Source organism: Anser brachyrhynchus (genome assembly GCF_964034855.1).
Source record: "Anser brachyrhynchus genome assembly, chromosome: 1".
In the NCBI taxonomy this organism is placed as follows: domain Eukaryota; kingdom Metazoa; phylum Chordata; class Aves; order Anseriformes; family Anatidae; genus Anser; species Anser brachyrhynchus.
The window spans coordinates 31,156,127-31,177,739 of record NC_137694.1 but is presented as its reverse complement, the minus strand read 5'-3'; the positions used below and the strand labels follow the sequence as shown (position 1 = coordinate 31,177,739).

The 21,613-nt window shown below is 39.5% G+C and overlaps 1 protein-coding gene across 26 annotated transcripts in view; it reads right to left on the bottom strand.

Annotated features, from left to right (window-relative positions):
- Window positions 1–11,267: 11,267 nt before the first annotated feature.
- NRCAM (neuronal cell adhesion molecule) overlaps window positions 11,268–21,613 on the bottom strand; it is a 151,475-nt gene continuing 141,129 nt past the window's right edge. For 15 of the 26 annotated variants that reach the window (XM_080569875.1, XM_080569893.1, XM_080569870.1 and 12 more), the window contains one exon: window positions 11,268–13,654. In XM_080569875.1, the coding sequence (XP_080426001.1) occupies window positions 13,417–13,654 (238 nt within the window). In that variant the 3' untranslated portion in view covers window positions 11,268–13,416. The other 11 variants (XM_080569867.1, XM_080569887.1, XM_080569878.1 and 8 more) reach the window with 3 other exon arrangements.

The following is a 21,613-nucleotide window of genomic DNA, read 5'->3' as shown; positions in this document are numbered from 1 at the left end:
GAAAGTTGCGCCAGGGGAGGTTTAGGTTGGATGTTAGGAAGTACTTCTTTACCGAAAGGGTTATTAAGCATTGGAACGGGCTGCCCAGGGAGGTGGTGGAGTCACCATCCCTGGAGGTCTTTAAAAGACGTTTAGATGTAGAGCTTAGCGATATGGTTTAGTGGAGTACTTAGTGTTAGGTCGGAGGTTGGACTCGATGATCTTGAGGTCTCTTCCAACCTAGAAATCTGTGATACTGTGATATTGTGATACTGTAACATAATTTGAGGTAAAATTCATTTATGATTACGAACAGAGCAAAAGCTGAGCACAACATTAGATACACCAACAACATGAGATCAATTAATGTCATTAGCATCTCCTGTATCTGGTCTTTAGCTGTGGAGAGTCTCCACTATCTCAGAGAAAAGCAGAACATCCTCCTTGATTACCACTTGTGATTATATCTTACACTCCCATGAGCTCTGTGGGATCTCCCATCTCACCTTCTGTTAAGCATGGTCACCAATTTGGCCAGAAAATACAGTAGGGTGTCTTTGGACTATTTTATTTAAAGTAAGTATTATTTGAGGGTTGTCCTGCTCCCTCAGCCTTCTCCATCTTTTCAGGATGGCACATTTGTAGGAGACTACTCTGTGACTACCCTGTGTGGGCTCTGCTCTTTGATGGCCAGGTGGCACCTGTGGAGGCTCAGCCACCCTTTCCCCTTCCCAGGTGTAAAGCTTCAAAGTGCTGGGTACCTTAGCTGTGCAGCGCACCAAGCGCGTGGAGGTGGTGCTGAAGGGCTGCACAAGGCAGAGCCGGAGCTGCTGGAGTCCTGTCCTCACTGCCTTTTGGGAGCCAGGTACCTCTGAGGTCCCACAAAGCCCTAACACAACCCTTCAAAACAGCCCAGTAATGAGCTAACAGCGACGCCTGTGAGCCCAGCCTCTAATTAGCAGTGTAGACAAACCCACTGAGACAATTGTGGAGTCAACAACACTACAAAGAAATTCTTGGTAAAGAAATATTTGATGAATTCAAATGAGATAAAACCACACACATGTTTGCACTAGGACTTGGAAAACTTCAGTTGTTTGCAAAATTCAGCATTAGGAAAACTAACACATTTTGGAGTTACATTAAGCCTTGGATGGGAACCAAGAAGAGGCTTCAGCAGTTGTCTAAGCTTTCTGAGAAATTATGACTAAAAATATCAGGGTATGTTTTAGTGTAAGCATATATACATTCTGCAGGCTGTTGCAGCACACCTGTTGTTGTAGGGGTGCAAATGGTAATTGAAATATCACATTACTATCACCTGGTCACATGCAGCTAGGCTATTTGACATTTACTTTAATCAATTTATATTTCAAAGTTATCTTTGGTTTTGTTCAAGAACACAGCTCCTCAAATTTGATTTGGGATATCACTTCAAGGTTAGGCATGTGTAAAGCTTATAAGGATCTTAGGTGAAAAAATCAATAGTGCACAGTTTAATGAAGTTGACAACACTACCTGCAAGGATGATGCATGGACCTGCACCAGAACTGAAGCAGAAAGCCTGGGGTTATTGAATGTGGGCATGAAACTTTCAATGACCATATTAATCCAGCCAACCTATTAAAAAGACCTCATTTTCGTTTTGCTGCCCACTGTTTGCTAGGAACAACGAGGCATGGAGAGATGTAAATATCACTTCTGTGCAGAGATGTGTGATTCACAGACTATAGCCGAGGCCAACCTGCTGCCTCTCAGGAATACACACTGATTTTGTGCTTCCTATACAACAAAACATTTCTCAGGATTTAGCCGTCTGGGTGTTTTAAGCAGTGAGAATAAAATAATAATCCCACATGATTTTGTTTTATGTAAAATAATGTTGCATTTGTTTCTGAAGGTTATTTTGCAGGTGATGATATACTGCAATGTGAACTTGCTTAAAAAAATCCTTGTGGCCATCTAAATTACTGGTCATTCGTGCATGTCTAAAATGTCTCAATCAGAATATAGAAAGCCAAAAGTAAATAGAATAGCACTGTTTAAGTGTGTTGCTGAGCAGCATGTGAGGTTACAGCGCAACCAAGTAGCACGCTGTAAATCATCATCAGTGTGTCACCAGGTCAGTAACAGCTCCTAATGGATGCCAGCACAATATAGTCAGGGGATTTTCAGTTCTTAGTTTGATTATCTGCCCTACCAGTAGCTAACATGTCAAGCATTTATTTCACATAACAATCAGAATTAGTAGAAAAGCACAATATCTAGTGACTTGACTCTTTTCCAAAAGTCAGCATTTAGCTGAGGGGTCAAAAGTTACCACTGTGGAAACACATAAGCAATGCTGAGAGTGATCCCTGGCTCTATCCACCAGAGGATGCGCTACCTAGACAGCCATGGGGCCAGGAGTGTCCCTGTCACCCACTCTTTGCCATTCGCTCAGTCACTTCTAATCATTCCCAGCAAAGAGTAGGTATTTAGGCCCACAGTTCTGGCTAAGTCCTGCTTTGGCCAGGACCAGAGTGGTTGGACACTTGTCATGGCAAAAGCTTGACCACCAGCAGCAGCATGGCAGTGGCCCAGGAGGACGAGAGCACACCTGGACAGGGCACTAGGTGCCCCTGGTTCCCTCTGTCTTCTGATCAGGCAGGTTGTTCCCATGCTGGAAATAGTACCAACAGCTAATTCAATGGAAATAAACACAAGACTTTCTTTAATTATGATAGGGGGTATCCTGGAAAATGATCTGGTTTTGCCCATCTGCAGGCAGTGAAGATTAAAACATGATAACTGATAACCTTGATAAATCTTCATGCATGCAGTGATGATGCACTCCTCTGCCTTGTGCAGGGAAAAGGGTGATCCTTCTGACTTACTGGTGGGTGCTTTCAGGGTATCTTTGAGCTGGTATCTAATAACACACTGGTCTATTATTTGAATTTGCTGGCCTGAGTAAAAGGTGTTTGGAAATAATGTTTGCAGGGATAATTCTAGACTAGTCAGGTCTTTTTTTATAAAGACACTCAACTACTTTAAATGTGTGATGAAATATTTGTTAAAATCAGGTTAAATCAAGTGGATGCAGCAGCCCTGTTTTTCAGGAACCGTTTCCAGTGTGTGGCCAGCTTGGGAGTGAGAGATTTACCTAGCACTTTCATAGGATGGAAAAGAAAATGGACTTTAAGTATTAGACTCGATTTAACATTTTCCCCTTGCTATAACTGTTTCCCCTTTGAGTGTGCTGCCGGTTGTGGGATTCAGCACTGGATGAGACTGTGCCACTGCAAATCACCCCGCAGCACCCAGAGATGCTCAGAGAAGAAATGTCTTCCCTGGGCTTAGGACAGAGAAGCAAGGGAAGAGAAGACATGATTGTTGCTGTGAGGCTGAGACGTGAATTAATGACAACATTTTTAGCAAGGTTGTCATTTCTGCTCCTATAGGCTTCACATTGCATTATCTTCAGTAGAAACCAACCCCCATCCCCTCTCTCCCCCAAATTTACCATCTTCATTTGACTTAAAATAAAGCAATCCATATGTTGCATACATTAGCCTACATTTTGTCAGCTGAAGTAGTTGAACATTTCAGATTCAATACCTGTGTGTTTTTATATCAGTTCAGGTCTCACACAGAAAGCTTGCTTGAAATTAAAAACTAAGTCAAGAGGAAAGACTACTTCTAAATGCAGGACTAGGCTGCATTAATTGTTGTATATGATTTTTGACAGACATTTTCTTATGGTATACAGCAATTTTTCTCTGAACATCTTGCTGAAAAACTCATCACCCGGTGATGATGGATATGAATAATTTGTGAAACCTATCCTACTGGATGTATTAAGAAAAAATAAATGCCTGACAGCAAACAAAAAACAGAACCAAACCTGCAGACAAGCTTTAAATGGGTGACAAGGCAAATTCGTCTTGATATCTTTTACAAGGAACATCAAATTGCAGCCATTAAAAACAGTAAATCTTATCTACAATTAAGAAGGATGTTGCAATGATTCTCCTCAAGCTTTTGTGTGTAGAATTAAGATCTATACTTTGAGAGTCAGCCTCTTGAAAACATGGACTATGCCTCTCCAGAGGTCCTTCTACTTTATTTTCATTATTACAGATCTTTAGTTACCAACTGATTTGCAATAATCACACCAAAATTTAACTACATAATTAAAGCTGTTTGCTTTATTGTTATTATTATTATTTGCAGCAGAACATTTTTCAGTTGCAGCCTGAAATACGTAATTCAGAAAGAAAGATCACTCTCCTGCCATGTGGCTGTCTCTAACATGTAAGCTGGCTGGGGCTGTAGTGTCCCTGCTGGAGGCTGCTGTCATTAGTGGAGAAACCCTGACACTTTATTAGATGGTTATTCACTTAAAAACAAAAAATTCATTATGAAAACCTCTGCCCAAAGACCTGCATAAAATGCCACAAGCAGAGGTCTCAGCTGGTGTAAATTGATGCAGCCTCGATGGCTTTGGCAGGGCAGTGGTTGTCTGCTCCAGCTGAGAAATCTGTCCCAGCTCCAGTGGCAGCAGCTCCACTCTCACCACCATCAGCGAGAAGAAACCATTTGCCAGATTTTCTTCATTATTAATCATTGACCTGTGGCTATGTTCCCCTCTCTAACCTCAAACTTCTTGTACTGATGTTTTCATGGGAGGCTAACACACAGTGCTTTTTCTATTTTGTTTGATTTGGATGTTTAAATGGTGTTTTCAACACCTTATCTTCTGAGCATCCCAGGTTTCTTGTTTTATTCCACAGGCTCACTCTATGCAGCAGATGTCCTGCTACAAAGCCATGCATGTCCTGCAGGTTCCTCCTCCCACCTCTGGGTGCCGTTGCACAGACATCGGGGTGCTCACCCCGAGGAGCAGCACACCGTCCTCCTGACGTGAGCGGCCCTGATGTGCTGAGATGGCTTCTGTGGGCACAATCCCCCTGAAGATGATGCTGTCTGACAACGTGAATCCAGTCCTGGTTTCTTCATCTAATTTTGGACAAATGGGGCTTCCAATGTTGTGATGCCAAAAACGTGCAATTGTTTGGGTAGGGGCGATACCAAACATGAATAGAGGCTGGGCAGAGAGTGGATGGAGAGTAGCCTTACAGGGAAGGGCTTGGGGGTATCGGTGGATGAAAAACTGAACATGAGCTGGTAATGTGCGCTTGCAGTCCAGAAAGCCAGACATCAATAAGCGTGGCCAGCAGGTCGAGGGAGGTGATTCTCCCCCTCTGCTCTGCTCTCGTGAGACCCCACCTGCAGTGCTGCATTCAGCTCTGGGGCCCCCAGAACAAGAAGGACATGGAAAGATTAGAACGAGTCCAGAGGAGGGCCCTGAGGAGGATCAGAGGTCTGGAACACCTCTCCTGTGAAGACAGGATAGGGAAGCTGGGGTTGTTCAGCCTGGAGAAGAGAAGGCTCCGGGAAGACCTTAGACTTCCAGCGCCTAAAGGGGGCCTGCAGGAAAGCTGTCAGGGAGTGTGGTGATAGGACAAGGGGGTATGGTTTTAAACTAAAAGAGGTGAGATTTAGATTAGGTGTTAGGAGGAAATTCTTCACTCAGGGGGTGGTGAGGCACTGGCACAGGCTGCCCAGAGAAGCTGTGGATGCCCCATCCCTGGAGGTGCTCAAGGCCAGGCTGGATGGGGCTTTGGGCAACCTGGTCTGGTGGGAGGTGTCCCTGCCCATGGCAGGGGGGTGGAGCTGGGTGGGCTTTAAGGTCCCTGCCAACCCAAACCATTCTATGGTTCTGTGGTTGCCTGGGAGGTAATCTGCTGTCCTGATCCATAGGGTTAATCGCTGTGACTGACGGGCATACCTGAAGAGGGATGGCTTGCACAAGTGTCAGGAAGAATGAGCCCAGCACCGAGTCTGCTCCCTGCCACAGTGACACCAGCCCAGCTGAGCACAATCTGCTGTGTGAGGAGTTCACCTCACCTGCATGTATCAAGACCTTAAGCCTTTCTTCTTTGACATGGAGATTAAGGGCAACCCTGACAAACTCAAACCTGATAAGCATCCTATCTCATCGAGACAAGCTACTGGCCTACAGATTACCCAGTGTGGCCTTGTCATGGGTAAGTGTCCCTTTTGCTTTCGTAAATTCAGCCAAGAGCAGCACTCTGCCCTTTCAAATGACTCACAGGAATCTGAGCTAACTGGCTCCAAATAAGCCAAATCTTTTTGAAAACCTTTACTATCTTATAGCTGCCAAGCACTGGTGCCTATGTATACTGACTTGGGAGTTGACAAAAGAGCAAGGTGTTTGTCTGATTTCTGATTCTGCCTCCACCCTCAAAAAATGTTATTTCTGTCTGCCTTTGGGACAGGAATGGATGCTGAATTTCAGACTAAGCATCCCTGTCCCACTGTTCTTACCAACTTACTTTACAAAGAGCAATTCTGCCCAACATGTCCCTGTAATTTATGATCGCGATAACAAATGGGCACATTAGAATAAGATCATTAATATCGTTGCTTACACAGCACCAAATCAACCTGCAGATACAATACAGACTCAATGTCAAGGGGATCTGATTTAGTTCTTTTTCGCCCATCTTCCTGCTGTGTCTCACACACACACACAGCTTGTGCTTCCTCATCTTCAAATATGCATATATACAAGAAAAAAGCCTCTTGTATGCACTAGGGAGTTCCTGCAAAATGACAAGCTCAACCCTATAATGCTTTTTAAAGTCTGACTCAACTCAGTGAGTGTTCTTCTGTTTGCTGCTCAAGGTTTGTCTGTGCTAGAGTTACATGTGTCCCTATAGTGGGGAAAATAAGGAGGAAAAAAAAAAATCTGTAGTGGTCTCATCCTGCACTGAGGCCTGAATTTGTGTCTGGGAGACCACATGGTGTCCTCTGGCTATGTCTGTAAGAGCAGAATAAGCAGCATCTGGAAAAATTTCTAACCATTACATCTCAATCACCCATGCTGTTGTTAAAACAGTGCCTTGCATGGGTCTACCCTGGCCAACAAGCACTCTATTAAATGATTCACAGACAACATTTGAGAACTATTGTGGACCAGAGACCAGAGACCTTGTAGACTGTTCTTGACTACTTCAGTTGGTCTTGAGACATCCAGCTTTCCAGAGCAGTTGCTGCTTTCATAGGCACAGGTAATTAAATGAATAGCATCCTGCACCTAATATCCTATGAAGCTCAACGTGACTGGAGCAGCATGGCAACACATGATCCTCCATTCAGCTCTTTGCTTTTATGGTCCCATGGGGTTTTCATGGGCCAAAAAGGCAAACCCCTTGTTCCCTCTGTAAACCAGCAGCACCCTACGCAGGGGAAAGGCCGAAGCTGGCAATAGTACTCAGTGAATCAATTAAAAAACTTTTGCTTTTAGATTGCTGAAAGGGTGGTGGCAGTGGTTTTACTTCTTTCAAGTAAAAAAAATATTCTGAATAGCGTATCCTTTTTTTTTTTTCAAAACGGGAAAATTATTATGAACTTGTGTCTTATAGCTAGTATTTTATATATGCACATTATATATACATATATGCTTTCACATGTGATATGAACTTTGATGCATCATTTTGGATAGCTGTTTTCCATGGGCTTCTGCTAACGACCAACTGTGACTTCCCCCTAGTGGTCAATTGCTATTTTTAAAGCTTAAAAACTGGGCTATTGCATTAAACAAAATTCGTTTTAGAAAAATTCAAAAACCTCCCTTTTGATAAAGTTTATGGTCATTGCCTAATTTTAATAAAACAACAGAGTCTGGTTTCTTACTAAAGCCAAAAAAAAATTGCACCAAGAGTTCAGTGTTGTAACACAGCCAGCAACAAACAATAACCTCAGTGGGATCAAAGTTCTGGCCTGATGATTGGCTCACTGATTGATTGATTGAGTTATATATTTACGCATAAAACTACGGTTTGTCAACACCTACCAACTTAAATGTACAGTATTCCCTTAGAAGTAGTCTAAATGCTTTTTCTAGTGCTTCCTTATGTTGTGTTTGTACCCAGAGGCTGCCAGATGACCTAGCAAAGGACATTTTTCTCTCTTTAATGAAAATCAAAATATTCCAGCTGATGTCCACTTCACCTCCATTCACTCTGTCCTCTGACTTGGACAGAAATTGTTTCAATTAACTGCCCTCTTTCCACCTTTTTTCCTTTTTTTTTTTTTTCTTAAGAAGTTATTCAAAAACATTGATGCTGGCATTCCAAGTTTGGAGTCTTCACTACATGGCTTCTTTGTATCTTCCTTATCTAAAGGGCTTGGAAAATTCCCTCCTTCCACATCTTATTAGAACAATACCAGTCAAATTCCCAAGCTAAGGGAAAGGGGTCTCTTCAGCCGGCCTTGTCCTATATTTAAAAAAAGCAGTTGCTTCCCAGGCAACATCCCAGCTTGCTTCAAAAAGTAAAGAAAGTTAAGCAATTGCCTTGTATGTTTGTTTGTCTGTTAGACAAACATCTAACATCTAACATCTGTTAGAGTACTTCTCCCATCCAAAACGTGCAAACTTATTGGCAGTTTTCAATTAAATATGAGAAAAGCCTCAAAGATTGATAAGTTCTTGTAAGTATCTCGAAACAATATATGCATAAATAGAAACACAAAACTAGATAAACAAAAAAAAAAAATTCATGCTGGCATGTCCACAAGGACTCCCTCACTACAGCCCATATATTCCAGACCATCTATTTGGAATGTATTTGGAATACCACAATTAGGAAAACTTAATTTGTCCCCTTAGTCCTATGAAGACTCAAAGTCCTCGAGATCTTTGCAAACACAGAGTAATGGCAGAGCAATGTACACAAATGGCTGCTATCATCTGTCAGATGAGCTGCTGGATTTCAAGATCAAAGCATCCCTTTTTAGAGGCCTTTGGACTGGGAAATAGGGCAGCATCCTTTGGAAAATATGGATCAAGTATAGTTCGTTGTTGGAAGTAAATATAGTTTGTTCCTTAATACAGCATGAGTGAGTAATTTCTCAGAAGTCAGGCACTGGAGTTAGGATTAGATCTGAAACCCTGGCACGTGTAATTGTACAACTTGAAAAACTGGGGACCAGGCATTTTTCCTCCTCTTCACTAATATCCAAAACATAACAGAAATCCAGGCAGAATTAACTCCTATTTACAGATTCAGTTTATATATATATACATATATTTCTTTTTAATTTTTATTTATTTTTTATTTTTTTCCCCAGCATATGGGGAAAGACCATCTTTTGAACTTCTTTATTCTACTTGGGTACCTCAGGATCAGGGAGGACAAGAGGCTGGAGGGGACCTGCTGACAGAAGCTGTCCCCTGCCCTGCCTCATTTCTCAGCATGTAACATATGCAATCCCATTATTAGCAAGCTTGCTCTAATTTTATCCTGAAGTGCTTCCCCAGGGGACAAAGCCAGTGCTGCCAAATGCACAGTTGGGCACATTGCTCCAGCCCTCAAATGAAGGGTTCATTTTTATAGATACTAAACAGGATTTGAATTTGTTACTGGGTCACCTACATTTGAGTACAGTAAGAAACTTTGCATATATTTTTGTTGCCAAAAGTTGTGAGACCACAAGGATCAGAATTTGTTTGCTTACAGTCACGATGTATCACATCTACTGTCAGTCAACATCCTGTTGACATGCACTTATCTTGACAGCTTGGTCTAAAGTTTCCACTCCATGTGCACAAAGAGCAGCAAGAGAAAACATGAATCCCCTCAGAGATTAAAAATGATGACCAGATGGATTTAATCTGCACCCCAGAAAGCATTATTTGGGGGTAGACCCCTACAGTAGCATATTCATTTATTTCCATCTTCCCATGACATCAGGCACTGCTTCTGCCAGCTCTCTGAAGTGTTCTTTCCTAAGATAGCAGAAGAGGGAAGGCCAGGAGAGGAAGGGAGACAGAAACACACAACAAAGGACAATTACTTTCCAATTACACACAACAAAGGACAATTCTCAACATCTCAACATCTTTCTGCTTTTATCCCTAATCCTTCTTTCAGAGAAAACAACAACAACAAAAAGCCCACTTCCATACTGTAGAAAATATTGCTTCATTTATTATTTCTCTAGATTGTCTCAAAACGGGCCAGACAGCATATCAAGGGAATTTAGTTCACTTTGCCACTTTGCCTCTGCTATGTGGATTCACAAGGAAATTCTATTTTCCTAGGAACAATGTGAGAATAGCAGATTGCAAGAAAAACTACTGGTGGGGTATCCTCTTTAATTCCCTCTGGATTTATACTATCACTTCAGTGAGAACAAACCCAAAAGCAAAAGTAAATCACTAAAAGGAAAATGTAGCAACTGTATGTATTAACACACTTCGGGAAACAGGAACAGACGAACAGAAGTGTGTCTCCAAAAATGGTTATCACGTCCCGACAAAGCCTAGGGAACTCAGATCCCTCTTTCCAGGAATTTAATCAAAATACAAGCAGTTGTATTTCATATCTCCCAGTCAATGTACATTGCTGGAAAAAACAATAGATGCCAGTACAGAGAAACAGACAGACCAATGTCTGAGGGTGCCAGAGTTTTGACCACACAGGTGACAGAAGTGGGAATAGCCAAGGGGGTCCAGTATACAGGTGGCTCAGAGGGTGGACAGAATGGCTCCTGATTCAGTGACAAAATCCCTCTTTCGAGCATCACAGACAAACATCAACCTTCTGAAGTATTTCCTGAAGCATCCACACCTCTTGGAATCCATGACTCTCCTGCGGCCTTCTCTGTGGTGCAACTGCCCTCCTGCCTGGTGCGTTTCCATTCATACAAAGAATAGACAAAGTGTGAAAACAGCATTGCAATGGATTTTGTGTACTGTGAAAGGTGTTAAACTTGCCTCGCTTCATGTACTGTTAAATATCCTGTTTAGAAATGAATACTCAGAATTTTGCATGTCCTCAAGGACACAAAATACTGATTTGGGATCCTATATGAGGGCCCTTAATTTAGAATGAATGTTCTTGTTTTCTCTTATTCACTCTTACAGGCATGGACACGATTGCAGAAATATGACTAAATAAAGCATCCATGGAAGTAAAGTGTAAACAGCAGCAGATTTCAATGGGAAATGGTCAGACGAATTCATATCTTTTTCAAATGGCGGTATGTAAAGATAGGCAATAGTCCATAAATAATTTGGTTGCGGTACATAAAGTCCTTTAGCAACGTGGGAACAGCTTCTGACAGAGTTGTTTCATGCTTTTTCCAATTTGAATCCTTAATTACATGGTGAATCAGATCTGACTTTTACCACTAGTATAAACAGAACAAACAGTGAAATTTTAAAACCACATTTATTTTTAATACAAAATCTGTTGCACTATTACAGAAGTGAGCCTGTATGTTTACCCCCACATGCACAGATAATTCAGCATCTACAATTAAATAAAATTATACTTCTCTTTTACCAAAACCATCGGTAAAATCTTATTAAGAAATGTTCTCTTTGTGCTTTGTAGTCAATGTTTGTATAATTCATTTCTTATTTCGGTTCCCATTAAGAAAACTGATCGATGAAAAGCTCAAAGGTGCGGAAGAAGCTTATTACAGCTAGTGTACATTTATGATCACTTCGGTTGTGCTTTACCTACAATATATACATGAAAGCTGCGACGTGTACTATGGTCTGATGTAACGCACTGGCAAAAGCTCTGAATGGTTCAATTAGGAATCTGCAGTAAAAAAGCAGAACAGTTCACTATTTTGTTTTCACAGCAAAAAAAATAATATATATTTAAGTAGATGCTTTAAAATACCATGCACACCATTGGCTATAGTACTTCTCACACAGTACAACATAAGCTTTCTTGTTTTATTTGTTTGTAACACCTAGAAGCATATAGCACCTACGCTTTAAGTGTATTTACAAATTCAACAAAATATCTACATATAAAAAGCTTACTTAAAATTAAACTTGATGCAAGTTATGAAAAACCAATTTATTGGCAAATGAAACTGAGCATTCCTTCAACCATAGGTTGTTATAAAAATTTATATTTGGAGGTAAACACTTGATTGATATAGTATGTGAGAAAATAATTTTGTAACTGATAATGGTAATCCTTTACCACTAAACCATACGAGCACTTGTCAGATTGAATTCTGCGGTCGTGAGTGGTAACCCCACACTGCTTCGGGGTGTAGATAATTCCAAAGCTGCCACACTGAGCAGGAGAGGACACAGAGGGAAATGCACTCTTGTTGATGTAGTTGGCTAGCTTGTGTTTTAACTGTTTATTTTACAAGAGCTTATACCTTGCTGTGTTAGTAAATAATTTAATTCTAGTTGTGTTTGTCATGTTTGTGGGTTTTTTTTCGCCTTTTTTTTTTTTCCTAAATAAATCTTCTAAGGCCATGAAAACATGTTGTGCTGTAACTGTCTAGGAAGTGTTTATTTTATTAAAGGAAAAAAAAATCATACTCTCCTTTGTGTAATTTTAAACATTTTAAACCTTCCATTTTTAGCACAACAGTTTCATAACACTTTATTTATTTATTTATTTTACATTTTTATTTTATTTGGCAATGATAGTTGTCTACTAATCACAGTTTACTGCAGCAACTGACTTCATAGTACAGTGCATTATGGAATGCATATTGTATAAAGGCACTGAATGTATTTTGCCCTGTGTTTTCTGGAATATTTTCTGTCATTTTAAAATTTTTCTTTCAGTGACTGTACAAATTCCAAAATGCATTGCAATGCGTATCTTTTATGCCCTAAAATCAATCCAATGTGTTTTGATGTAAAAATAGAACACTGTACTGTTGTAATACTTGATAGATTAAAAAGGCTATAAAGTAATAGGAGCAAAGAGCAGATAATAGGGTCTCATTAAGCATCAGCAAATGCAAGTGTCATACTTAAATCATTTAGCAATTATATACTGTACATACTGTTCCTAACTGTCTTGCAAAAAGACATATGATAGCTAGACATTAAGTCACCAATTTCACAACAATGTCCACAAAGACATTGAAGTTCTATATAATACTACTATAACACTCTGACAATGAAAACGGAATTCATATCCAGGGATTCAGCCGAGGATTGCATAACAAACTGTCCAACCATGTTTTTATAGTGTACACGAGATTGTGAATTGTGTAGCATCTTTTTCATGCATTATACCATATTTTCAACAGAAAACAAAATTAGAAGTCAATGTTATTTTTTAGTGTCAGTTCCTTTTAAAAAAAGTAAGGAAACCCAAGTTTTGAACAAAATTTGAATTTCTTATTTTGATTCATACTAACGTACCACTTGATGTGTCATCATACTGAGTAATTGTATTGACTGGCATGTTCTCATAGCATAAACATTTTGAGGTGAGGAGCTTCGTTACCTGCATGTTCATAGTATGAGAAGGAGGACGTACAAGTGCTTTAAACAAACAGAGGACACAAGGGGATCGAGTTCTTTGATTACACAAATGAATTCATGGCATTTACAGGAGAAGGAGCCTCAGAACTTTCATTTCCTTCTGCAGGTTCTTTCTCTTTTTTACCACTGTATTGTCCAATAAAGGAGCCATCCTCATTGAACTGACCATTTACACCTTCTCCATAGTCAACTAAACTATCATCACTGTCTTCTTTTTTCACAGTTCTGTCTGAAGGTGTCCGGCTTCCTTTTTTTAGAGGTTTATGGTCCTCTGCATCACTGGAGACACAAACAAACAAACAAAATGAATTAACGGATGTACGATTCATTAAGGCAAAATCAGACATGCATGCAGAGTTTATAAAAAGCATGTGTGCAGCCCTGTAATCCTTTAGTAAACCCACATCACATTGGAGAGACAAGTCAATATGATGCAGTTGACATGAATACATGGTGTAGTAATGGTTTAAACAGCGAATGTCCTCAGTGGAGGGCGGGGTTTTTGTGGTTTTCTTTTTTTTTTTTCATCGTGCATGACTTATGCAAGGGCATAAGACTTGTGCCCTTGGCTTGGAAGCAATTTAGATGCAACTGCAAGCATTAAAAAGTGGGTTGTAAAGTTACAAAAAAATAATTTATTTGTTCCTCAGAGTAACAAGCTTATGATGTGCTGTGAAGTTAGTCTGTTAAACTTATTTTGACTCCTTCAACACGAATGAAGAATGAACTTAGTTAAATGGGATATACTGGTTTTCTTTACTAGTACAAAGAAAATAAAATGCTGCATTTCAAATAATTTGTTACATAATGCAGGCCAGACTTGCAATTTTCAGCCTTACCTTTCAAGAGACCTATATATTCCATTAAAAGGGTGCAGAAGAAACAAATGAAAATAGCCTAAGAAGAAAAGCAAAGTCCATATCCTGATAGTGATCAGTATTTTATCAATAATAAGTTGCTTTTAAAATTGCTAAAACATTTACTCTATAGAGGTAAAGCAACAATTCAGCTTACAGTAGCCAGAACTGAGCAGTTAAGAGCATGGTCAGTTTTTTTCATTACTTATCAGATCAACCTCTCTATCTTAATCCGTAACTAATAACATGTTCTGGCATTGATGATGATGATCTGGAGCACAACAGAAAAGAAGAAAAGAAAGAAAGGCAGCGAAGAAGGATCTCTTTAGCAAAGCACTGCAGTCTCTCCCTCGTTGGTGGAAAAGCTGCAATGCCATCAGCAACCCGGAACAAATTTGTAGCTGTGGTAAGCCTGTATTTTATGAAATAGATCTAACTGGTCTATTTCTGAATACTTAACACTGCACTTCAGTTTCAAGGTGAAGATTTCAGCAGTAGCTCCAAACCATTTCTAATTAAAAAACACTACAGGCATCTGCACTTATGGGTACAATTGTCTTAAACGAAACGCAGGACTTTATATAGGTACCAAAGAGCAAATGATTATTATTATTTACTTCCAATTCATGGAAAATATAAAGAAATGTACAGAATATCAAGTAAATAAAAATATATTTACAATATCCACATTATTAGATGGAATCAAAGCAATAAAGTATGTACAAGGTCACACAAGTTATACTGTTAGGTAATAAATGCCCTATGGAGAAGCATTTCACTGTTGCAAAAAAACATTACATCAATTTTCCACCAAGCTGGTACTCCTCATCTCCTCATCCTTTTTTGGCTTTGGAAGATTTCAAGTTTTCACATCTTAAAAGAAGTATGCCTCTACTATGCATATTAATTTTAAAAAAATGCATACCAGAGATTTTACTTTTCTATGCATACACAGAAGTAGTAGAAACATCTATCTTTCTAACACGTAAGAAAAACGTCATGTTAAAATTAAAATGCACAAAGGCCAAAACTCTAAACTTGATCATATTGGCTTAACTTTGTTTTTAGTTATTGCTGTGTACATGGCATGAGGATAAATATCACTGATCTTCTGTGCCCACTGATAATGCAAACATTTATGTTATTAACAGTTAAATGAATTCTAGTTGAAAATGTCAATCATCTAGCAGCAAAGTGCAAATGTTTATGACACTGCAAACATGAGTAGATTACAAAGACATCACTCATTTGGAGATTGTTTTGGAAGGAACCTGTATGAAAAAGGCTGAAGAAAGAACAGAGTATTTAAAAATTGCATGAGTCTCCTTGTCAGATAGCAATGTACTTTCTTCATTGCCCACATTTGAGGGCATTAGAGTCATTAAAATAGGCTATACAAAAGCAGTGAAGACCAAACCCTCACTTTGAAATAGTATCGGGTCCCTATCCCCAAGAAAAATGACCTGAAGTGTTTAATGACCTTGCGGTAAGAGCATTTAGTGAAGAACATTGCTTCATAATTGCTTACACTGTAATATGTAGGAATGAAAACAAATTTAAAAATGCATTTGTACCCTATTCCAACTAGTCAAGAAACTCTGTGCAAATGTTCCAAAGTGTGATCTTATCTAGCATAATTCACTAGGCTGGAAATGCACAGTAAATAAATAATACACCACTACCGTATGAAAAAATATCCACATTTCAGACATTTTTGTGTTTAATCCAATAAAAAAGTTCAATTTTGATTTATAACCTAGATAAATCTGGGTAGGGGAACTTTTGGTTTGTGTTGCTCTTAGGGTTTTTCGTTTGTATTTTTGTAAACAAAATGTATTTATACGCCAAACAATAAAGAAATACTTACACAGATGGATGCACTGTGTCTTTGTTTTTTCTATGTTTTAGTAACGATGCAGATTCTACTGTCTGTATAATTAAAAACAAACAAACAAAACTGCAGATTCACCCAGGAGTGCACGTGCATGGAGGTGGGCACTGGTATAAGAGCACAGTTACGGCAGATGCAAAACTAAATCTGCACCTGAGTATTCACTCCGTTTTTTCACCATAAAAGTCCAGAAAGAAGTTCTGCCAAAACTCTGGCAGTGAAAAAAAGAAAAGGGATTACCCAAGGTGCTTTCCACTCCTTGCTCAGGAAAAGGAAACACATTGCATAGTACCTTGATTCAAGTTGGATTCTAAACTCTCGTAGTAGATTAATACAATGTTTTGGTTGGAAAGGAAAGAAACAGAGGATAAAAGAGAAAAGAGGAGAGAGAGAAAAAAAGTGAAGGCATCAATATTTTGGACAGCACGTTTGTAACCCTGGGGGTGCAAAATAAGGAAGGGACCCTGGTGCTCTGGGGAAATGAATGAGTTTTGTGTGTGCTGCCAAGAAGCAATCTACAAAAGCCACTGAGTTGTCCCATTATGAATACTGATGCCCAAAGAACTATAAAACACTTTATGCTTTAGAACATATAATATTATATTGCAAAAACATGTTAAAGTCAGAAGTTTTGATACAGTATCTGCAAGATTTGCTAATATTGTTTCTGATTGTCCATAAAACTATTCCAAAATTCAAACAGAATAGATCAAGATCTATTAAAATGTATCTTTCAGTTTTTGTTTGCGATTTTGCTTGCTGACTTTTAAACTTATCTAGTGTAATACCCTGAAATGAAAAATAAGGTACAAATTGGGTTAACTAAAATTACAGTTGGAAAATATAAGAAGTATTTTGAAATGTGTCATGTATGCAGTGCCTTCAATTAAGAGTGAGACAGTAAGTACTGAAAAGGAACAAAACAAGAGGTGAGAACGTGTAAGAATTTTATATTTAGATCAGATGACCATGACAGTTAAGCTCAGGGATACTTTTATGATTTGTTTTCTTAGAAATAATTTCCATGCCACTACCTTTTTAAGGATGAGAGTTTGTTAATAAAGACGCACCAGTCATTTTCGTATGTACTAATATGTACCAGGCATTTCTTGCCCCTTCAATAAGGACAGTGCATTTAGTATTAAAGCAGACTCTAAAAGCTTTAAATATTTTTCATAAATGATTGCTAATATATGAATACATGTATCTTTTCCCTTCATTTAATGAAACATACAGCAAACTTGCAGCTAATGATTAAGAGAGGTGAAGAAGTATGGAGGTAACAATAATGACGTGTAAATGCAAAGTACAAACTTATTTTTTAAAAAAAGTACTTCCATTTCACAAGCTCATCAGTTATTGAAAGAAATATGTACCTTGAAATCTCCTTTCTTCTTTCAATTTTTCAATTTTTCTTCCTTAGATATGGGTACATGCAGCAACCAGTCAGAATGGGGAGGACAGTATTACGATGCCTCTGCAGTCCAGCAGGCAACTAGTTCCCACTAAACTTTGCCACATTCATGAACATGCAAAACAACTCAATATATGGTTAGCAATATACTACTTTTCCTCGTAACACAACTGTCAGATGAAAGGCAACACAAAACAAACAAAATGGGTAAAGCATTCTGGGCTATTTTCTGGGCAGAAAGAGGATGCTGAGGATGGAATTTGTTGGTAGTAAATTTCTTTTTCTGTGCCTTCAGGTCAACAGCCCAAAGACATTTAAGTATAAGCAGCCACATAAAGCCTCAGAAGGGTTACAGGACCTTGCACTGTGGCTTTCCTGTAGACTCCAGGAGAACTTCTTCCCCAATACCTAACGGATTTCTGCTCACACTCTTAAATTGATTGGGATCCCGAGGACTGTACAGGTAAAGAATTCTTTCCCTATGCACTTAAGCACCTGTATCAAATCAGATTTCAAAATTTTTTACTATTTCCAATCTAGCTAAGACAAAATAACTTATTTTTCTGAGTAGGTTTTCTTTAGCATGTCTAATATTTGATCTTCAATCGTGGCAGAATCTGCAAAAAACAGGAGATTAAGCTCTGGCTTTAAATGGTAGCATGTTGAAAAAGCTGTTGTTAGCCAAAGAATCTGACCTACTCCTAGTAAATATCTTAAAGAAAAATCTGCTCGAGATAAATTTAAGCAAACCTTCCACCTTTGCTATTTCTGGAGGAAAAATGTTCAAACGGGAATCAAACCAATGATTAAAAAAAAACAGGTGACAAGAGATGCTCAAGAATTAAAATAAGAACCATCAAAGAAAGCATGTGTGTGTGAATGAGGACACAGTAAGATCACTGCCAAATCCAATCAGACTATTCAGAGACTAAAATCCTCCAGGCAGTCTGCTGACATCACAGCTTGTGCTAGAAGGGATTAACCTTAGAATTATTGTGGTGAGGCAAAAATCATTGCTAGGTACCCCTGGAAACAAACCTAGGCTGCAATAAATCTTCATAAGTACAGCATAAAAAAAAATACTGTTGTAGTTACATACTACATCCTCATTGTTAATTAACCTAGAAAAAGAAAGAAGACTAATAGATTATCTGACAATCAACGAACTCTCCACCAATCATTTCCAGAAAGTCTTTCATAGCATAGCTAGGAATGTCTTGGAAAAATAGTTTGTGACAAAATGTTGAAGACAAGAAGCAAAAGAATTCAACAAAATGTGTGAACATACTGTGTAACCATAGTAGCAGTCCTGCTACTGTAGATGCCTTGATCTTTGATCTTCCTAAGGAGATTTTACGGAGTACAAGAGGACAAATACACTTGGATATCATGTAAGAGACATGAAAAGCTATACTTTCATACTTCCTGTAAAGCTAACTTAGAAATGCATGCTTGCATCCTCCTCCCAACCCTCCCCTGAATCCACAGGTCTGTAGATGACATAAATTCTTAATTTCTCTTACTTCATGGCCCAGGATGGAAACTGAGGCTGATTTCTATATCTGCGCTGACCAGAACAGGAGCTCTGTATAGTCTTTATTTTAAATTTAAATATAAACATAAAATTTCACTATTAGTTGTATGTCTTGTAGTTTCTTGATGTAGGCATTGACTGTCCACAATTCAGTGTCTTCTCTAACTGAGGAAACCACTGGGGCTGTAGTGAAATCAGCTTGCTATAAAAACGACTTCTAGAGGCACTGTTTTCCCTTGCTATGTAAAGATGCAGTAAAGCCACCAGTTACACAAACAGCGCATACCCAGTCATTCATTCTGTGGTTCCTGAAACACCTAGGTTTTTTAGAGCATTATTTCCTCTTTAGATTGCAGAAAAATCTGGATGTTGACAGGTTCTGCAGATACCTGCCCTTAGAAGAAAAAACCCAGTGGAAGAGTGCAAAACTTCAAAGTCCAAGCAACCCCAGAATACTGAGAAGCCTACAAACTGAGTGTGACAAAAAACTTCCCTAAATCTGAGACCTATGACTTCTCTAGAAATCATAATTAATAATTAAGATTTAAGTCATTTAATCAGTTAAATCTTATTTTGAAGCAACAAATTTTCTAACTATCGGAATTAGCAATTAAGCATTGTCTAGAAATATTGAAGTTTATTCAGTATAAATTTCTAAATCCTTCACTCTTCCCAGTTCCTGAGAAAAGAAGCCAGTCTATGTTCTTAGAAAGTTCCTTTTGATGGTCTGGTGTCTCTCTGAAAATGAGATGTACTTTCATAGTTGGCATGGAATGAATGTGAGAACTTATACTTTCTTTTCCCTCCTTTAAACTTTGGAGGAGAATGGAAGTAACTCAGAGACTTGTGAGGATAAGAAAATGAAGAGCTTCGAAGAGAGCTTTTTTTTTTCCGCTGTTGTGAGGAACGTTTGTGTTCTGCAAAGTCCTTCATGATCTGGACCAAGGATTCACCAAATAGCTTGCCACCTGTGTATGGTAAAGACAGTAGTTGACATTTGAGATCTAGTGATGAGGTCCAAGGACGTAGCCATATAGCTCTCCAGGCTACTGTGAGGCATGCCATATTTTTAACTGTGAGTCTGAGAGAATCCTCAGCTGCATCATGGATAAAATTAGCTGCAAGTTTACATAGCCTACGTTTCCTTCGTATAGCACCAGGTGGGACCCGTTTTATTTTGATTCTGGCTCGTTCTTCCTCCAGCCATATGAGTAACGCTCTAGAAGCATAAGTGCAGTAGATAGATACTCCAAGCTGGGCTGCAACCAGCTTGAAAGATCTTTTAATTGCTTCCTCAATCTTTCTATCAGTAGAATCTTTAGGGAGAGCATCCCCATTAGCAGGCATTGAAAGCACAGAATCACCAGTAACCAATGCCCTGTCTACCTTAGGCAAAGTCCCCCACAAAGCAGCTTTATCCACTGGAAGAGGATACAGCTTACGTAGGACTGCTGGGGCTTCATGTTTTGCCTCAGGATTACCCCATATCCTACAGACAAGATTTTCCACTGCTGAATGGATAGGAAGTGCATTATCTCCCTTGCCTTCTTCAGATAAGATAGGCAGTTCTTCTGCAGGGCATTCACATTTGGAAGTTTTCAGCATTAACGCTCTTTTAATGTGCTTGAACAGATAATTCTGATTCTCCATGTCAAACCTACGCACAGCATCTGGTCCTTCTTGGTCTTCTGTAGGGGATTCAGATGACATTTCCCCATCTTCAGGGGATGATTCAACCTCCAAAGCCTTGTCAGCCTCAGCTTTCTCCTTCACAGAAGCTGTTTGGTCTTTTAAACTGTCCATAGGGTCAGTCTCAAAAGTCTGGGAACTGGTCCCAGCTGCTAGTAGAGGAACCACTGGAACTTCTGTAATTGGTACCCTGGGGTGCTTTACTGAGTGGGACCTAGCCTGTGCCACAGAAGTTATACTTTGTCTGGCTGCTGTCAGCGCGTCCTTTAAGACAGTAGCTAGCTCAGGCAAAAATACAGATTTCATTAATGAATTCTTTTCAGATTCAGAGAAATGAGTAGTAGAAGGTCTTACCTTCCTGTGGTAGGAGCTCTGAGTGTCTTCTGAATCTGAGCTGTAGTCTGGGGTCTGGCTGAACCAGTGCTGGAGAGCAGAATGCTGCCTTGCCACTGAGCCACGAACTGAGTTGCAGCTGAGGGGTTGCTGGAAAGGGGGTGGCTGTCCTGCCTGAAAATCTGAGCCCTCCTCCGAACCCATTATCTGTTGCTCAGAAGCATGATGTCTAGAGCCATGCCTGTACTTCCATTCGTCTGACCTCTTCTCCTCTTGGCAGAGGGAAGCAGAGACAGAACTAACCCCTGTGAGCTCTGAAGACTGCCTAGCCCTCCTGGTGTAGGAGGTCTCTGATTTGGTGCTGGAGTATTGATCCCCTGACCTTTTGAAGAAGTTGGATCTGTCAGATCTCACAGACTTTGCTTTGGTAAAGACAGGGTCTGCTTCAGGAGAATTGGCACAGCTACCTTTTCTTTTCTTTTCCTTGTCCATTTTCTTTCCTGTCCAAGCAGACATGGAC